Here is a 15,574-nt window from a genome sequence, read left to right as displayed (position 1 = left end):
CTGAAACAGGATTATCCAAACAATTGTTAAGCTCTGATGTAATTTTTGATGCCATGATTGTATTCTCCTTCTTCGCAATCACTACAATTCCATTTCAGACAGCTTCGGCTTTCTTCCAGAATTTTCTTTGGAGGTGGATGCTTTCTCTTCTTTTCCATAGACTGTCATCACCTTCGAGACAGTTCCTCTTGATACGGCCATCCTTTCAGTCGCTGCCATACAGGTATCAACAATTAATACTAATATGAACTGTCAGAAATAATAATAAATAAATTCAGTAACCAATCCAGGACAATAACAAGTATAAATAAAAAAAAAAAAGTAAAACTAACGTTTTCGTAATTTGTTTTCAATTTTTATAGGTATTTTTAAAATTGATGCAAAATTCACATGGTGTTTCCATTATTTTGTTCAACCCTTGTATATTATATAAAAAAATACATATACACACATAAATATATGCATTTAAGATATATATATACATATATATATATATATATATATATATATATATGACCACAAATATATATATATATATGACCATAAATATATATATATATATATATATATATATATATATATATATATATGACCACAAAATAAATCTCTAGAAACCTGCCTATCGTAAATAAAGTTTTTTTTTTTCCATATCTGTAAATAATTTGTCCTTGAGTGGCATCCTGAGCTTTATAAGCGATAACTTATTGATCTAATCTAAATTCCATCTAATTTACATTCAAGATGGAACTTACACTGGAATGCTCCGAGCAATGTTAAACTTAAACTGGAAAACACATCCAATTATTAGCCATCTGTATGGTCGGTTGCCCAGGAACTCTTCAATAATAAGAGATTGAAGAACACGATATGCCGGACATTGCTACATAAGAAAAGATGAGCTCGACAGTAATGTGGTTTTGTGGGATCCTAAACACGGAACCGCTAAAGGAGGAAGACCTGTGAAGACGTAGACAAAATTATTGACAGAAGACACTGTCTTACAACTTGAAGATCTTTCTAAAGCTATGGAAGATAGAGACCTGTAGAGGGAAGGAGTTTGGGCCCGAGAACCCCACCTAATACGATGATGATGAACTCATTAATATAAAAGATTTCAAAACAAACAAAAAAAAAGAAAACACTTGTATGAAAAAATAAAATCTATTAAATATTTGAAAACGCTAAAAAAAACTTTTTACCAAAATAATTGAACTTGGTGTCATTAAATAATCACCCAAAATCTGCCGAATCGATAACCTTTCATATACTAATATACCACTATCAGCCGGTCACTGAGGTGTGACCGACAGACGTGTTACAGTAAATGTCTTAAAGCGGTCTCATGAAGATATGAAGATGGGCCAGTCATTAGGGTCTGTGTAGTAAGAAGAAAATCATACCTGAGATGTTGGATCTGGGTGTGGCTCCTTTCTTTTCTCAAGATGATCTCTTCACCCTGGTGGCATTCTGGTTGGAATCTTCATCTCTTTGTCCTCAGGGTCGCCTTTTGACTTAAGACATTTATGAAGGCATTCATGGCAGACACAAGAAAAATGACACGCGACACAATTGTAATATACATAAGATATAACTAACTATTTTATTTTGCATTAGAGATACAATATATATTACAAAAAATCAATTTAAAAGTGAGCAATAGGCTTTTCAAAGCTAACTAACCTACCCTAACTAGTGTTGAGGGAGGTGGTGGCCCCCCTACTTTACGGAGAGACGGAATATGCGTCCTCACATCATGATGGTCGTGCAGGAAAAAGACAGAAAGATAGCAAGGGAATTATGGGAAGGGATTTCTTTGTATGTCTACGCTCATGAACAAATTACCACCCGTCCATGCTGCAGAGTGTGTTAGAAACAGTGGCACAAGGAAATAGTGCCACACTAAGGAGAAATATTTAAAAACAACTTGTCTATTTGTTGTAGACCATTGTAAGTGTCCGGAACAAAGATACAACTCAATATTTAGCGCAAATCAAATACATGGAAAAAAAAAGCAAATATAACAAAAAAAAACAAAAAACAGTCCGACTGCATAACACCAAGAGACACATTTTTCCGATCTTTATAGAAAATGGAAGAATTAATTGTTATCTGTAAGGTGGACACTACAACACCACTATAGTTAGAAATGCTGCTAATTAGTTGGAATCAGTAAAGTAGTTAATCCTAATTTTTATATTATTTCCCTGTAATTGTAATCATTTTATGAAGTAAATGTTGACAATAGATATTGAAGCTTGGAATGATATTGGTGGGCCATATAAGAAACACTCGTCTATCTGAAAACACTATCAATAATTCTCCCCACTCATTATCTGTGCCTAAACCTAAACGTAGATTCCATGAACAAAGCTTCTTTCTTAGAACTGCACGCCTGTGGAATTGTCTTCCGTTTTCCTGCTTTCCAGCAGACTACAATATGGTTGTCTTCAAGTCTAACGTAAACAAGTTCTAAATGAGCCGTCCCACTTGTTAACAAATTTACCGAATTTCCATTACTAACGATTACTATATTGTCCAATTTCAACTGTACACTCTTTAACCCTTATCCTCGAGTGGCCTGTTGGCCTTGATAAGTGGTGATGCCTATGTAAAAAAAAAAAAAATAAGTACAGACTTTGTTAGTTTGGTCACATGTAAAGAATGGGTGAGAGTTCTTGGGTCAGTAGATATAGGGCAGTTGAGGTAGCAGGTTCAGTTATATGAAAATCAGCAATTAGTGATGGGACGATTCCAATTTTTTCCCCGATTCTGATACATGCGATTCTTTATAAATCTCTAAATATTTAACTATAGAGTTCTTATTTTTCTCGATTTCTGTAAAAAAAAACACATGTTTAAATATGAAGACATTTTCCTAAATGTAAAAATACACTTGTGGGGGATGATCTATCGATTTTAGCTGTACTGGTATTTTAAAATCAATAAATATTTATTATTTTATCATTATTCCCAGCAATTGAAGATTTTGCTTTAAACAAAATCAAATAAAAAAAGACAAAAGAATCGTTTTTGGCATTGGAAAATAGGCACCAATTTTTTTAATTCCAATACCGATTCCGATACCCCAAATTTGTTGATTTTTTTCCGATTCCCGATTCTGATCAATCGTCCCAACACTAGTAACTATGTGAGAAAGTGATGCAGGATTTTAGAGAAAGAGAAATAAATAAATACCTAGGCAGGGATAGGTTAATACAGAAGCTAATATTTAAAAGCCATCCGACACATGCCTGCATGTAAAACAGAGTAACAAAATAAACAAATAAATGAACAAAGTAAAATGGATTCTTTTCTTTTTTCTTTTTTTCTTTTTTTTTTTTTTTTCATATCTCTCCACTTACTCTTTGTTCCAGTTCATCAATACGACTTTTCAACTGCTGATTTTCCTGCGTCAACTGGTCAATTTTATTCAACAATTCATTTTGGACCTGAAATAAAATTAATGACGCATCATAAATCAAAGTAAGCAATGCCGTTTCCGGAAAAAACTTTCAGATTTCAAACATAATACGTTTTATGAAACTTCACACTTTCAAATACTAGCAAAAAGAAACTCGGTCTTGTCCGGGAGCAATCAATTCAAATTTGAACATTTCAGCAACTTATATTATCACATGTATCTAATTAGGTTGATACAAAAATAATGTCGTTTTTTGATGAAGTTGAACGTCAAAAAATAACATTATTTTTTGCCCCAACCTAATATATAAATGCAATAAAAAAAATTGGCTGACATTTTCACATTTGAATTGATTGCTTTCGGACAAGCCAAGTACGTCCAAGGATGGAATACTGTTGCCATATCTGGGCAGGAGCGGCCAAAAACAGCCTATCATGCCTTGACAGAGTACAAAATAGACTTTGTGGCTTAGTGGGGGATGCCCTTTTCTCTACCCTGCAACCTCTCTCCCACAGAAGAGACGTTGCCAGCCTATCCTTGTTTTATCGTTATTTTCATGGCAGGTGCTCGTCTGAACTCCAATCTCTGGTCCCCCCTCGCCAATCTTTCACGAGAAACACCCGTCTAGCTGAATCCACTGTGAAAAATTTCCCTCACTCTATATCTGTACCTAAATCAAAACGCGGATTCCATGAACAAAACTTCTTTCTTAGAACTGCACGCCTGTGGAACTCTGTTCTGTTTGCTTGCTTCCCTCCGGACTAAAACTTGGATATCTTCAAGTCCAATGTTAATAAATTCCTAATGAACCGCCCCCTTCATTAAACACTCCATCAAATCTCCACACTAACGTAATGTACTTGCAATAACCCTTATCCCTGAGTGGCTTCCGGGATTTGATAAGTGGTGATCACTGTGTAAAAAAAAAAAAAAAAAAAAAAACAACACCGAGACTCTAGCAACACGAAGTATAAGATTAGTGCAAAAATAATGTCGTTTTTTGACAAAGTTGAACGTTAAAAACCAACATTATTTTTTCAACAACCTTAACTTGATGTTACCCGAGTCTTTATTTCCATTTTTATTTTGCTCATTGATAACTGCTCCTATCTTCAATCTTTTCTCTTAACTTTTTGCACATAAATATTTACATTTTCGTAAAGACAATTTAATCAAACTATATTTGTCATTATATTGCAATAACATTAATAGAACACTTTATAAAATGTTTAAATTTAAATCCCATAAATACTTTCTTCTTTTTTCCCCTATAATAATGATAATATATTGTAGTGCTGGCATCGGTTGGCATTATACCAAATAGTCGAAAGGTCAAGGAAGATGGAAAGACCGAAGAGTGAAAGCACTTACCAGACCTCCACTGGATAGGTGTTGAAGGGGGCTGAGACGTTGGGGAGGTTTATTGCCACCCAAATTCCAGTAAAGATCAATGGTCATTGCAAGCGAGAAATCAATGGCAAGCATCTGTTCTGATGGCACAAATTTATTTGCAAAGGTTGTCAAAATAGATGGGGATTACTAGAAATCTGGGGAGACTTATTGTCACTCAGACTTCAGGAACACAATTGGTTTTTATCAGTGAGCAATCTCTGATGATGACCTGGGCGAAAACTCCTCGTGAGTGAAATGATAATGCGAAATATGAGATACCTTTAAGTTTCCAGACTTTTTTCGTATGGGCACTTTATTGATAGTACACACATGAAAATCTAGTCCCCTTCGAAGTAATCTCCTCCGGCTGCAATACACTTGTTGCACCATTCCAACAACTTCTGGAAGGCCCCACGGAAGTCCTCTTGTGTGAGCATGTCAATGACCTTCATCACAACCTTTTCCATCCCATCAATTGTCTCATAACGACAGCCTCTACGTTTTTTTGCTGAGCTTCGGGTATGATCAAAAGTCACAGGGGGTTAGGTCTAGACTATAAAGAGGATGTGGAACTCTCTTGATGCCCATCTTGGTCAAATCTTCCGCATCTTCAGTTCCTCGCAAATAATTGTGTATACAGTTCCCACACTGACATCAAACTGTCTACTAATTGTCTCTATAGACACACGACAATCCTTATCCATGAAAGTCTTTATTTGGCCATTCAACTCTGGTGTTCTGACTTTTTTACTTCTCTCACACCTCTCATTATCCTTCACAGACTCCCTGCATTCCTTGAATCTCTTATGCCACTCAAAAACTGATGCTCGATTCATGCAAGATGGTCCAAAAGTAGTCTGAAGCATTCCATGTTTCTGTGGCATTTTTCCCAAATTTAAAGCAGAATTTTATTGCATATCGTTCTTCTAAAGTGTCCTCACATCCAAATAGAGATTTTTGAAATTCACCAGCTGTGACTATCAGGCTTTAGTGGAGTGTATTCCAATTCCTCCTGTAGTTGTTCATTTGAACCTGAAATCATAAACATTGGTCTGTCATCCCATAAGATGTATAGCAATAACATACTGAATTTTCAAGAGGCTATGACAATTTTAAATGCTTGTACAAAACAAGTCTGGAAACTTATTGAAGGCACCTCCTAATCTTTTGTTAATCAGTTGTTCTATGGTGTTTTGTTGTTTTTAATGGGATTTTTGTGACCTCCACAATGGGTTTAAAGTCTTGACTACGATCCAGACATTTTTATCACCACTACAGATTTTGTGTTTGAAGTTGTTTAGTTCTTTCACACTGCAAGAACTTACACACCAGGGTCGGAAAGTTGGATTGAGGAGTCAGTACCCTCGAAGAAAGGCACTCTGACCGGCAAAAAGTGCCTGGGCAGCCCCCCCCTCGGTATTCTCTGGTGAGCAATCAATTAACCCTGTTCTCAAAGAGAGAAGGAAAAGCCTGTGAGGGTGGACCTCCTAGAACTGCACAGAGCTAAACTCCCACTTGGGGGGGGGGCTCAGGATAAAAAATCCTAGTCGGATTTTGTGTTTGAAATTAGTAAAGGGAACGTTTTTGGTGTTTGCTTTTTTCATTGAATCAACTTGTTAAAAAATCATAACAAATTATAAAACAGTTACTTTAAAAACTTCCGTTTAAACATGCCTGTACACAGACGAAAAAACGCTGACAATTTTATTATATAGATTTACAGATTTGCTCTAATAAATACAAAGTGATGTGCAGATGAAAATACATCGGCGCTGATTGGGATGCAGCCCGAAAAGGACATGCTGTGTACTCTGAACAGTTCTAACCAAGTGACTTGGGCCGACTTCATATAATTCAAAATCCATATAGGTTCAAAATTGCACATGAAGATTCCGAAATTTGACACCTGAAAATCTTCAGGAGGTTACATCGGTCGAAACGTTATGAAAATAAAATCCAAAATTAGAGCAGTGGTCCGAATAAATCAAATAATACATCCCTAGTTTTGTATGTACATCCGTAACTTCTTCCGTAAGAAATGAGTTAAAAAAAAAAAAAAAGATACCTAAAAAAAAAAAGGCAAACAAAAGCCAGAGTAAACAAAAATCTCCCGGGCAACGCCAGGTTTATATAGAACAGAAGTGATAGTTGAAATTTGTCATTTCCGATTTAAATGATATTTGAATCATAGTTCAATTAAATTGATGATTTTGAAGAATATCGCTGTAAATATATTGAAGCATTTTAGAAAAATGAAATTTTGTTTACAGAATGGGGTTGTTAAAGAGAGGTAGTCGAGCTGAGAATGGAAACTACGATGGTTTCTTAGAATTGTTATACACACAAAAACCATACAGATCAACACATGCAAAAATTAGGAAAGATTTGCACAAACGCAGTAGCTTCTTTGCAAGAATCACAGACTTCCTGTTGACTGTTTAACTCCTATATCTATAAACTCAGTCTTTTCAAGACTAAGGTCAATAGGCATCTACTGTCGTTTCGATAATCATATTTCATTCTTGTTAGCTTCTTACATAAAGTGGCTTCACGCCTTGTCTGGGGCGATTTTCATAAAAACAAGTGAAGCATGCATGGTCCTCCGTGAGTGCACAGTGAACGAGACATAAAAAAATGACTAAGTTCAGCATTTGCCCCCCCCCCCCATTTAGCCCCAAAATTCCCCAGGAGACGTCAAATCCTGGTGAAAATGAACAAATGCTGCATATGTCGATTTGAGTTCTGAACGATGCAAAGAAAGAAATGACTAAGTCCACCATTTGCCCCCCTCCCCCATTTAGCCCCAAAAGTCCCCAAGGCCTTAACATATTTAAATTTGAGTTCATCACTATGCAAAACTGCTAAATAGACACACACACAGAAAATTTTGGACAAATATGGTAAACTAGTCCCAAAAAATGAAGTGTTTTTATTAGCCCTAAAAGAGCCCCTGGGGCACACCCAAGAGTTATCACGAAGTATAGACAAACAAAATTATATAGAAATCAGTTAGTTACAACTTTTAGAAAGTTTTATAAAAATCCAAGGCATCAATTTTTTTTTAATAAGCACAAAAGTGTCAATTTTAGCCATTTTTACCCGAAAAGCACACTTAGGGGCCAACCGGAGTTTTCCTGGAAAATCCGTTTTGTTACTTTTTTACTCATATCATGTTTAATGTTTGTGCAAAATTTCAAAAAGTTCCAAGGCGTGGTTATTGAGAAAATTGCGAACGGACGAATGGACGAACGGACGAGGGTGAATTTAAAACATTTTTAATAGAGGCAGAGATATCTATTTGTTAAATGGCTAATATCCGAAGCAGTTATCGTGTTATATTTCTCCGACGGAGCATACTTAAGTAGGTGTCACTCGAGTTCCTTTAAAATGACTTTGAAAATTCCACCTTTATTGACAAGAGCTGTAAAAGAGAGAGAGAGAGAGAGAGAGAGAGAGAGAGAGAGAGAGAGAGAGATTACCTTATCTGAGAGAGTGTCGAGTTGAGAATGAAAAGTCTGCAACTGTTTCTCGGAATTGTTTACACGTGGCATCACAGAAGTACTCAAACTATTGAAGTGAGTTTCTATCGACGTCAGCCTTTCTTGGAGTTTATCAGGAATCTGAAAGAATAGAAAAATGGAAAAAAATTTAAAAAATAAGAAAATCGAACAAAAACACATCAGGAATCTGGAATAATAAAAAAGGAAAAACAAAATTATTTTATAAAAAAAAAATACAATCCACACAAACAAACATGGCGGTATATATGTTCAATCTTATTTAATATACTAGCGGGGGTACCCGGCGTTGCCCGAGTGTTTGTTTCCGGGACGGGGGGGGGGTTAAAAAATGTTATGGTAGGTAAGTAGGAAGGATCAAACCCGGAGTCATGAGTAAAAGTAGGAAAATAAAGTGTGAAAAAAAAAAAAAAAAAAAAAAAACATCTGCAACGTTAACAGTTCGGTCACCAAGAAAAGTCCATTCCAGTTGTTTAGGAAAAGAAAAAAACAAAAAAAAAAACAACTACGGTAGGTCGGCGCGAACGTGAAAATATAATGTGAATTGTCCAGCACGCTAACCACTACGCCACAGAGCACTGCAGCTTAGTTTAGTGATTTTAAATAACTTCACATGAAAGAACTACGAAGCCAAACCGGTGTTCTCTTCTCAACTGTTCCTTGTGAACGATCTCCAAACGGTGTTAAGTGGTGGCAGGGGGAGGAGGAATTTATTAGAGAGAAAATATTTTACCACTTCCATTGATCTTAACCGATTTTGGCCGTGACTTCTCAGCAGAAAAAGTATAGAAATCTAAGATTATCGAGGAATTTGAGAAATAATAAGCCTATAACACACCTCAGATATTGTTCTGCCGTTTGTGCATATTATATTTGCATGAAATATCTTGATTTTTAATCCTATTAATGTCAAAATCAGACGTGAAAAAATGAGTTCATTTTATTTATATAGATAGATAGAAGATAGAATAGATAGATAGAAGAAGATAGAAGAAAGATAGATAGAGAAGAGATAAAAAAAAAAGAAAAGAAAAAGTTGTTTTAAGTTTTTAGAAATATAAGACAAATATATATTTTTCAATAAACTAAAATACGCACCAAGTGCGCTTGAAAGCTAAATTACAACATAATATTAGGAAAATAAACAAATATTTTACTTGTTTGAAATTTATAACATAAATATATTTAGGAGCCAAACTCCATCCTCAGTATGTGGTTTTCTTTCCTTTTTTTTTCTCTCTTTTTTTTCTCTTCTTCTTTCATGCCATATTGTAAACTTTACAACATGTCAAGAAAAAAGAAGAGAAAAAAAGGAAAGAAAAAACGACATACTGAGGATGGAGTTTGGCTCCGAAATATATTTATGTTTTCACTGGACACATATTTTATTACTTTTTACAATGGATCAATTTTGTTAACTCCAAGTTGCTTCTGGCTATCGAGGACATGGAATCTATATGCAACATCATGAGGGATCTCATATTATATGGCTGGATTTTATCACCACAATGTCAAGTTTATCTGGACCTTCACAACGGGTTTAAAGTAGTGGTAGGACGATTCCACTATTTTCCCAATTCTAATACAATTACCGATTCCGTGCTACATTCCAGATTCCAATACAATTACCGATTCAGATTCCAATCTATCTATCTATATATATATAAGTGAAAGTGTCTGTATCTGTGTATCTGTGTGTCTGTGTACATTTCCCTGCACAAAAACTCTGTCAATTTTTAGTCTACAGACTCGAAATTTGATATACAGAGTACTAAGATTTGGGAAAATCGATGTGATTGGTTTTGGGCCAGAAATTTGGCGATAAAGGGGTCAAAGTTCAACGATTTGACTTTTGAGAACTCTACCAAACTTCTCCGACAATTTTGGGTCTACACACATGAAATTTTATATATAGGTTCGTTGGACATGGATCTAACTTAATAACTTGGGTTGAGCCCAAAACAATAAATTTTAAGGGGTCATAATAGGGGTCAAAGTTTTTAAAAAATTGACCGCTTTTTTTTCTTTTTTTTTTTTTTGCTCAACATACACCTCCATATACCTGGGCAAGGCCGGGCACCCATGCTAGTATATCTATAAAAGTGAACGTGTCTGTGTGTCTGTGTACATTTCCCTTCGCAATAACTCTGTTAATTTTTAGTCTACAGACTCGAAATTTGATATACAGGGTACTGAGATTTGGGAAAATCTATGTGATCGGTTTTCGGCCAGAAATTTGGCGATAAAGGGGTCAAAGTTCAACGATTTGACTTTTGAGAACTCTACCAAACTCCTCCGACAATTTTGAGTCTTGAAGTTTTAGATATAGGTTCCTTGGACATGGATGTAACTTAATAACTCGATTTGAGCCCAAAACAATAAATTTTAAGGGGTCATAATAGAGGTCAAAGTTTTTTAAAAATGACCGTTTTTGTTTTTTTTTCTTTTGTTTTTTTTTTTTTGCTCAGCATACACCTTGAAACACCTGAGCAACGCTGGGCTGAAATGCTAGTTCTTTATAAATCTCTAAATATTTAACTATAGAGTTGCTGTTTTCCCCCAATTACAATCAAAACACATGTTAAGAAGAAACGTTGTGAGTCTGTCTCTGCTTTATCGTTATTTTCATGGAAATCTATGGTATCTTCTAGCGTTGGGACGATTAATCGGAATCGGAATCGGGAATCGGAAAAATCGGAAGATTTGGGGGTATCGGAATTGGAAAAATTGATGCCTATTTTCTGATGCCAAAACGATTCTTTTAAAAAAAATTTTTTATTTGATTTTGTTTAAAGCAAAATTTTCCATTGCTGCTAATAATGATAAAATAATAAATATTTATTTATCTTAAATTACCAGCAAAGCTAAAATCGACAGATCGTCCTTCACAAGTGTATTTTGACGTTTAGGAAAATTGCTGCATATTTAACATGTGTTTTTTTTACGAAAATCAGGGGAAATAACAATCTTATATTTAAATAATCAGAGATTTATAAAGAATCGGAATCAGTAATTGTATCGGAATCAGGAATTTAGCACGGAATTGGTAATTGTATCAGAATCGGTAAAAATATTGGAATCGTCCCATCACTAGTATCTTCCTTGCTAAGCATTCACAAAAACACACTCGTCTAGGTACAACGACTATCAACAATTTTCCCTACTCTCTAACTGCAAATTCCATGAACAAAGCGTCTTTCCTAGAAATGTTTGCCTGTTAACTGTTTCGCTGGCTTGCTTTCTAATTGATTACAATGTGTTCCGGGGACCACTGTACGCTCATTAACCTTTATCCTTGAGTGGCCTCCGGGCCTTAATAAGTGGTGACTCCCTTGTAAAAAAATTTTAAAAATTATTAATTATTTGGCTTTGATTTGAAAATTCTTTTATAAGCTTCTTCAAGTTCAACAGGTTGTTAACAGAAAGAAATCTTTGATGATGGCCTGTGTAAAAACTCCTAGTGAGTACAATAATAACTAGCAGGATCTGTGGAAATTCCACGGTATGAGAAATGTATTTAATCAACAAATATGTTTTGATAAAGCTGGATAGCACAAAAAAAGATATTTTTTTAGGATAGAAAAACCAATAGCATGCAAATATGAGTTAATTAACATTTCTATGAAAATAGTGTCCATTATATTTCAAATATAGAATTGACCCAAATAAGAAAAATTAATAAGTACCAATAAATACTCAGAAAGTAATATTGTGCTACATAGTTCAATCGCAATCATAAAATCAAATTGTAAGAGGCATTAAATTTACTCCTTCAGCCCAGCACCTTGACAGACAATTTTTTTTTTGTGACGTTTCGCTGACTTCTTTCTTTGGTGAAGAACCACTGCACGACAAGATTACTAACAGTTCCTTTTATCACACAATTACAACAATGATTATATATTATGATCATGATATTCGAAAACGAGGTTACATCAAAGGGGTGCCACTCTCATATTCTTGTCCAGGGTTGTCAGATTGGTCTTCTTAAAGCCAAATCTCGTGAACTTGGTCTTTTTTCTTTTTTCTTTTTTTACAAAGGAATCACCACTTATCAAGACCCAGAGGCCACTCGAGGATAAGGGTTAAAGAGTGTATAGTGGTCAAAAGGACAATATCATAGTAATCGCTAGAAGTGATTTGGTAAATTGGATTACTTAAGGGAAATGGCTCATCAAGAACTTGTTTACATTGGACTTGAAGTCGGCCATATTGTAGTCAGCTGGAAAGCAGGTAAGCGGAAGAGAGTTCCACAGGCATGCAGCTCTTAGGAAAAAGCTTTGTTCATGGAATCTACATTTAGGTTTAGGCACAGATAAAGAGTGGGGGAAATTATTGATGGTGTTGACAGCCAAACGAGTGTTTCTTGTGAATGTTTGGTGAGGGTGGGGCATAGATTGGAGCTCAGACGAGCATTTGCCATGAAAATGACGATAAAACAGAGACAGGCTCACAATGTCTCTTCTGTTAGAAAGAGGTTGCAGGGAGAAGTCGTTTGAGCTTCAAGAATTGTATTTGGCCTTTTTCAAAGCATAACGTACGAACTAAGGAAGGAAGTAATAAGCAGAATATTATAGAAACTGTTTACACCTCACACCTTCATTTTTAAAAGACAAATTCTTTTTTTACTGTCGGTTATAAGCCATCTCGACAGACATCAGTAATTTTTAGCTTCCTTTTTAATTAATTACTTTTTTTTATTCAATTTTCACCTCAAACAAGGCACAGTGCCACTTTGAAGTAGAGGGCTACTATCGGGGACATAAGTTGCAGGGATATTATGAAGGGAGATGAGCAGCAAGATGTTTGTTCACATTACACTTGAACTTCTGCATGTCAGTACAGTTGGGAATACAGAATCCCGGAAGTGAGTTCCAAAGTCTGGCAGTTGTGGGGAAGAAACTATTGGAGCAGAAGGCTTTCTTACACCTAAGGATCTTTACTGTGTAGGAGTGGGATTTAGCTGTTTGTCGGGTTTGTCGGGAGTATTTACGTTGAGGGGGTACAAGTGCTTGTAGTTCGGCAGAGCATTAACCATTAAAATACTTGAACAGGCAGAGGGGTGCAACATTTCGTCGATGGGACAGAGGCTGAAGCTTAGCTGACAGGTCAGGACCTATCAGGTTGGCGACTCTCTTTTGAACCCTGTCAAGCAGTGAGAGACAAGTAGCAGATGCACCAGCCCAAATGTGACAACAGTACTCCATACATGGGCGAATGGTGGCCTTATAGAGGTACAGGATACTTTCAGGCGTAAGTAGCTTTCTAACACGGTAGAGCGAGCCCACCTTCTTTGCAGCAGCCTTGGCAATGCTCTCAATGTATCTGCTCGAATTCAAGTTCCCTGTGAATGTTAGGCCGAGGAGTTTAAAGGAAGCATTTTCAGGTAATGTGTTTTTGGCCATTGCTATTGGTGGTAGGGAAGGTTTCTTGTAATTATTAAACTAAAAAAAAACATTATTGTTGTGTTTTTTTATCAAAAGACAAAAGAAACCGGAAATGTGTACAGTTACAATTTTATTTGTTAAATTCAGACAAGCTAGCCGTTTGAGTGAACTAGAAGCTGTACGACGAAAACCCATTGTTTTGATTGGCTGAAATAAGAAAGATCGCGTGTACAGACGTACATGTCGCTAAAGTAATTGTCGCCTCAGGTAAAATATGTTTCTTTAACTTAATCAGATTTTGTTTTGAGTTTTTTGTTTTTTTTCTTTTACTGTATTTGTCAGATGACAAAGTTAATTACCTCTTAAATAAAAATCTTTATAAGAAAAGTTAAATTAAATAAATAAAAAAACAAAGAAGAAAAACATTGTTTCTTGCGTAACCAGAATAAGCGAAGACACAAAAATAGGAATTCATCTTTAAAAATTTCTTTAGACCAAATAAAATTGATGTAATTATTACATAACTAATCTACCACTGTTAAAAATTATTTACATGTATATGAAAACTAGCTTGGGTGCCTGGCGTTACCCGGGTGTTAGACGGTGTGTATTGAGCAAAATAAAATTTAAAAAGTGGTAGTAGGCAGGTAGGATCGAACCTGTACTGCGAAGGAGGAAAAGAAAGTGGAAATAAAGAAAACGTGACGCTTTAGCTGTTGCGCCCATCGCCAAACAGGTATTGAGGTAGGTTTAAATTAAGGCTAGACAATCGAAAAGAGGCGGTGACTTTCGAAAATATCGGCGAAAAAAGCGATCCTCCCTGTAGAAAAGTGCTCAGTTGAGGGTGAAAGAATTAATATTTTTAGCCAATTTTTCGATATTTGTCATCCGAAGGGTCGAGCTTCAAAATGATATCAATCTCGCGAATATCCGTCGCTTCTGTAGAAAGTTTTCGCAATACATACATACATACATGCATACATACATACATACATACATACACTTAAACAGACAGGTGATATTTACTTTATAGATGACCTTGTGGGGGGGGTCTCAAACTACTTTGCCAATTTTTGGTCTTCAGACTTGAAACTTGATGTATAAGGGATTCGGATTTGTGGAACAAATTCGATTTGGTTTTTAGCTGGTAAAAATAGCTGCTAAAGGGTCAAAATTGAAAAAATTAGAATTTGGCAGGTGTGTAACATAGAGCGGACGTGCATATGCAAATGCATGCGAAATGCCGTCACTCCTAGGGAAAAATAAAGATTTTGAAAAGGAGATCACGTTAGAGACGGGAATAATGTTTGGGATCACGTTAGAGATCAGAAAGAACGTCCAAGATCTCGTTAGGAACGCTGAAGACGATCACGTGAGAGACGTCACGGTTGTAATGAGAGAATGGGGAAATAAATGTCATCGTACAACGAAAAAAGCGAGTTAAAGTTTTTTACTATCCTTCGTCTGTTTTGCGGCTGAAATTACAATGTGTTGTTTCCTGGACAACGTTATAAGCGTAAGTGCTCCTCTACGCATGCGCAAATATACATTTCTACATTAAACTGCATTAATTTTTCTAAGTTTTGATATCCACCTGCCCGTATGGCAGTGAATACAGTTGAAGAGCTAAATGTTTTGGTTTCGATTCTAGCTGATGGAACTCAAGTCATTCTTTCTTTTTTTTTTAACTTTTGAAATCACTAGTATCTATTGGGTACAATATAATAATCAATAGAGAATTAGGTATATAATAAAAAATATTGAATTTGCACGAATTAAAATAATATATTTAAGCGTATTTTAGAACCGGGCAACGCCGGGTGGCCTGCTAGTAACAAAATAAAACTAGAATGTGT

At 35.6% G+C, this 15,574-nt stretch overlaps 1 protein-coding gene across 1 annotated transcript in view; it reads right to left on the bottom strand.

Moving 5' to 3' along the window:
- Positions 1-15,574, bottom strand: part of LOC145258153 (cubilin-like) — a 409,766-nt gene that overhangs the window by 370,097 nt on the left and 24,095 nt on the right. The window contains exons 3-4 of the mRNA XM_080115944.1: positions 8,293-8,433; positions 3,363-3,449 (exon numbers count right to left, since the gene is read on the bottom strand). Coding sequence (XP_079972070.1) covers positions 3,363-3,449; positions 8,293-8,433 — 228 coding nt within the window. The remainder of the gene's footprint in view (positions 1-3,362; positions 3,450-8,292; positions 8,434-15,574) is intronic.

This window comes from Euprymna scolopes, chromosome 33 (assembly GCF_053919585.1).
Source record: "Euprymna scolopes isolate OS-2025 chromosome 33, ASM5391958v1, whole genome shotgun sequence".
Lineage (NCBI taxonomy): Eukaryota > Metazoa > Mollusca > Cephalopoda > Sepiida > Sepiolidae > Euprymna > Euprymna scolopes.
Note: the sequence above shows the minus strand (reverse complement) of the source record. Positions and strands in the feature narration are given on the sequence as shown.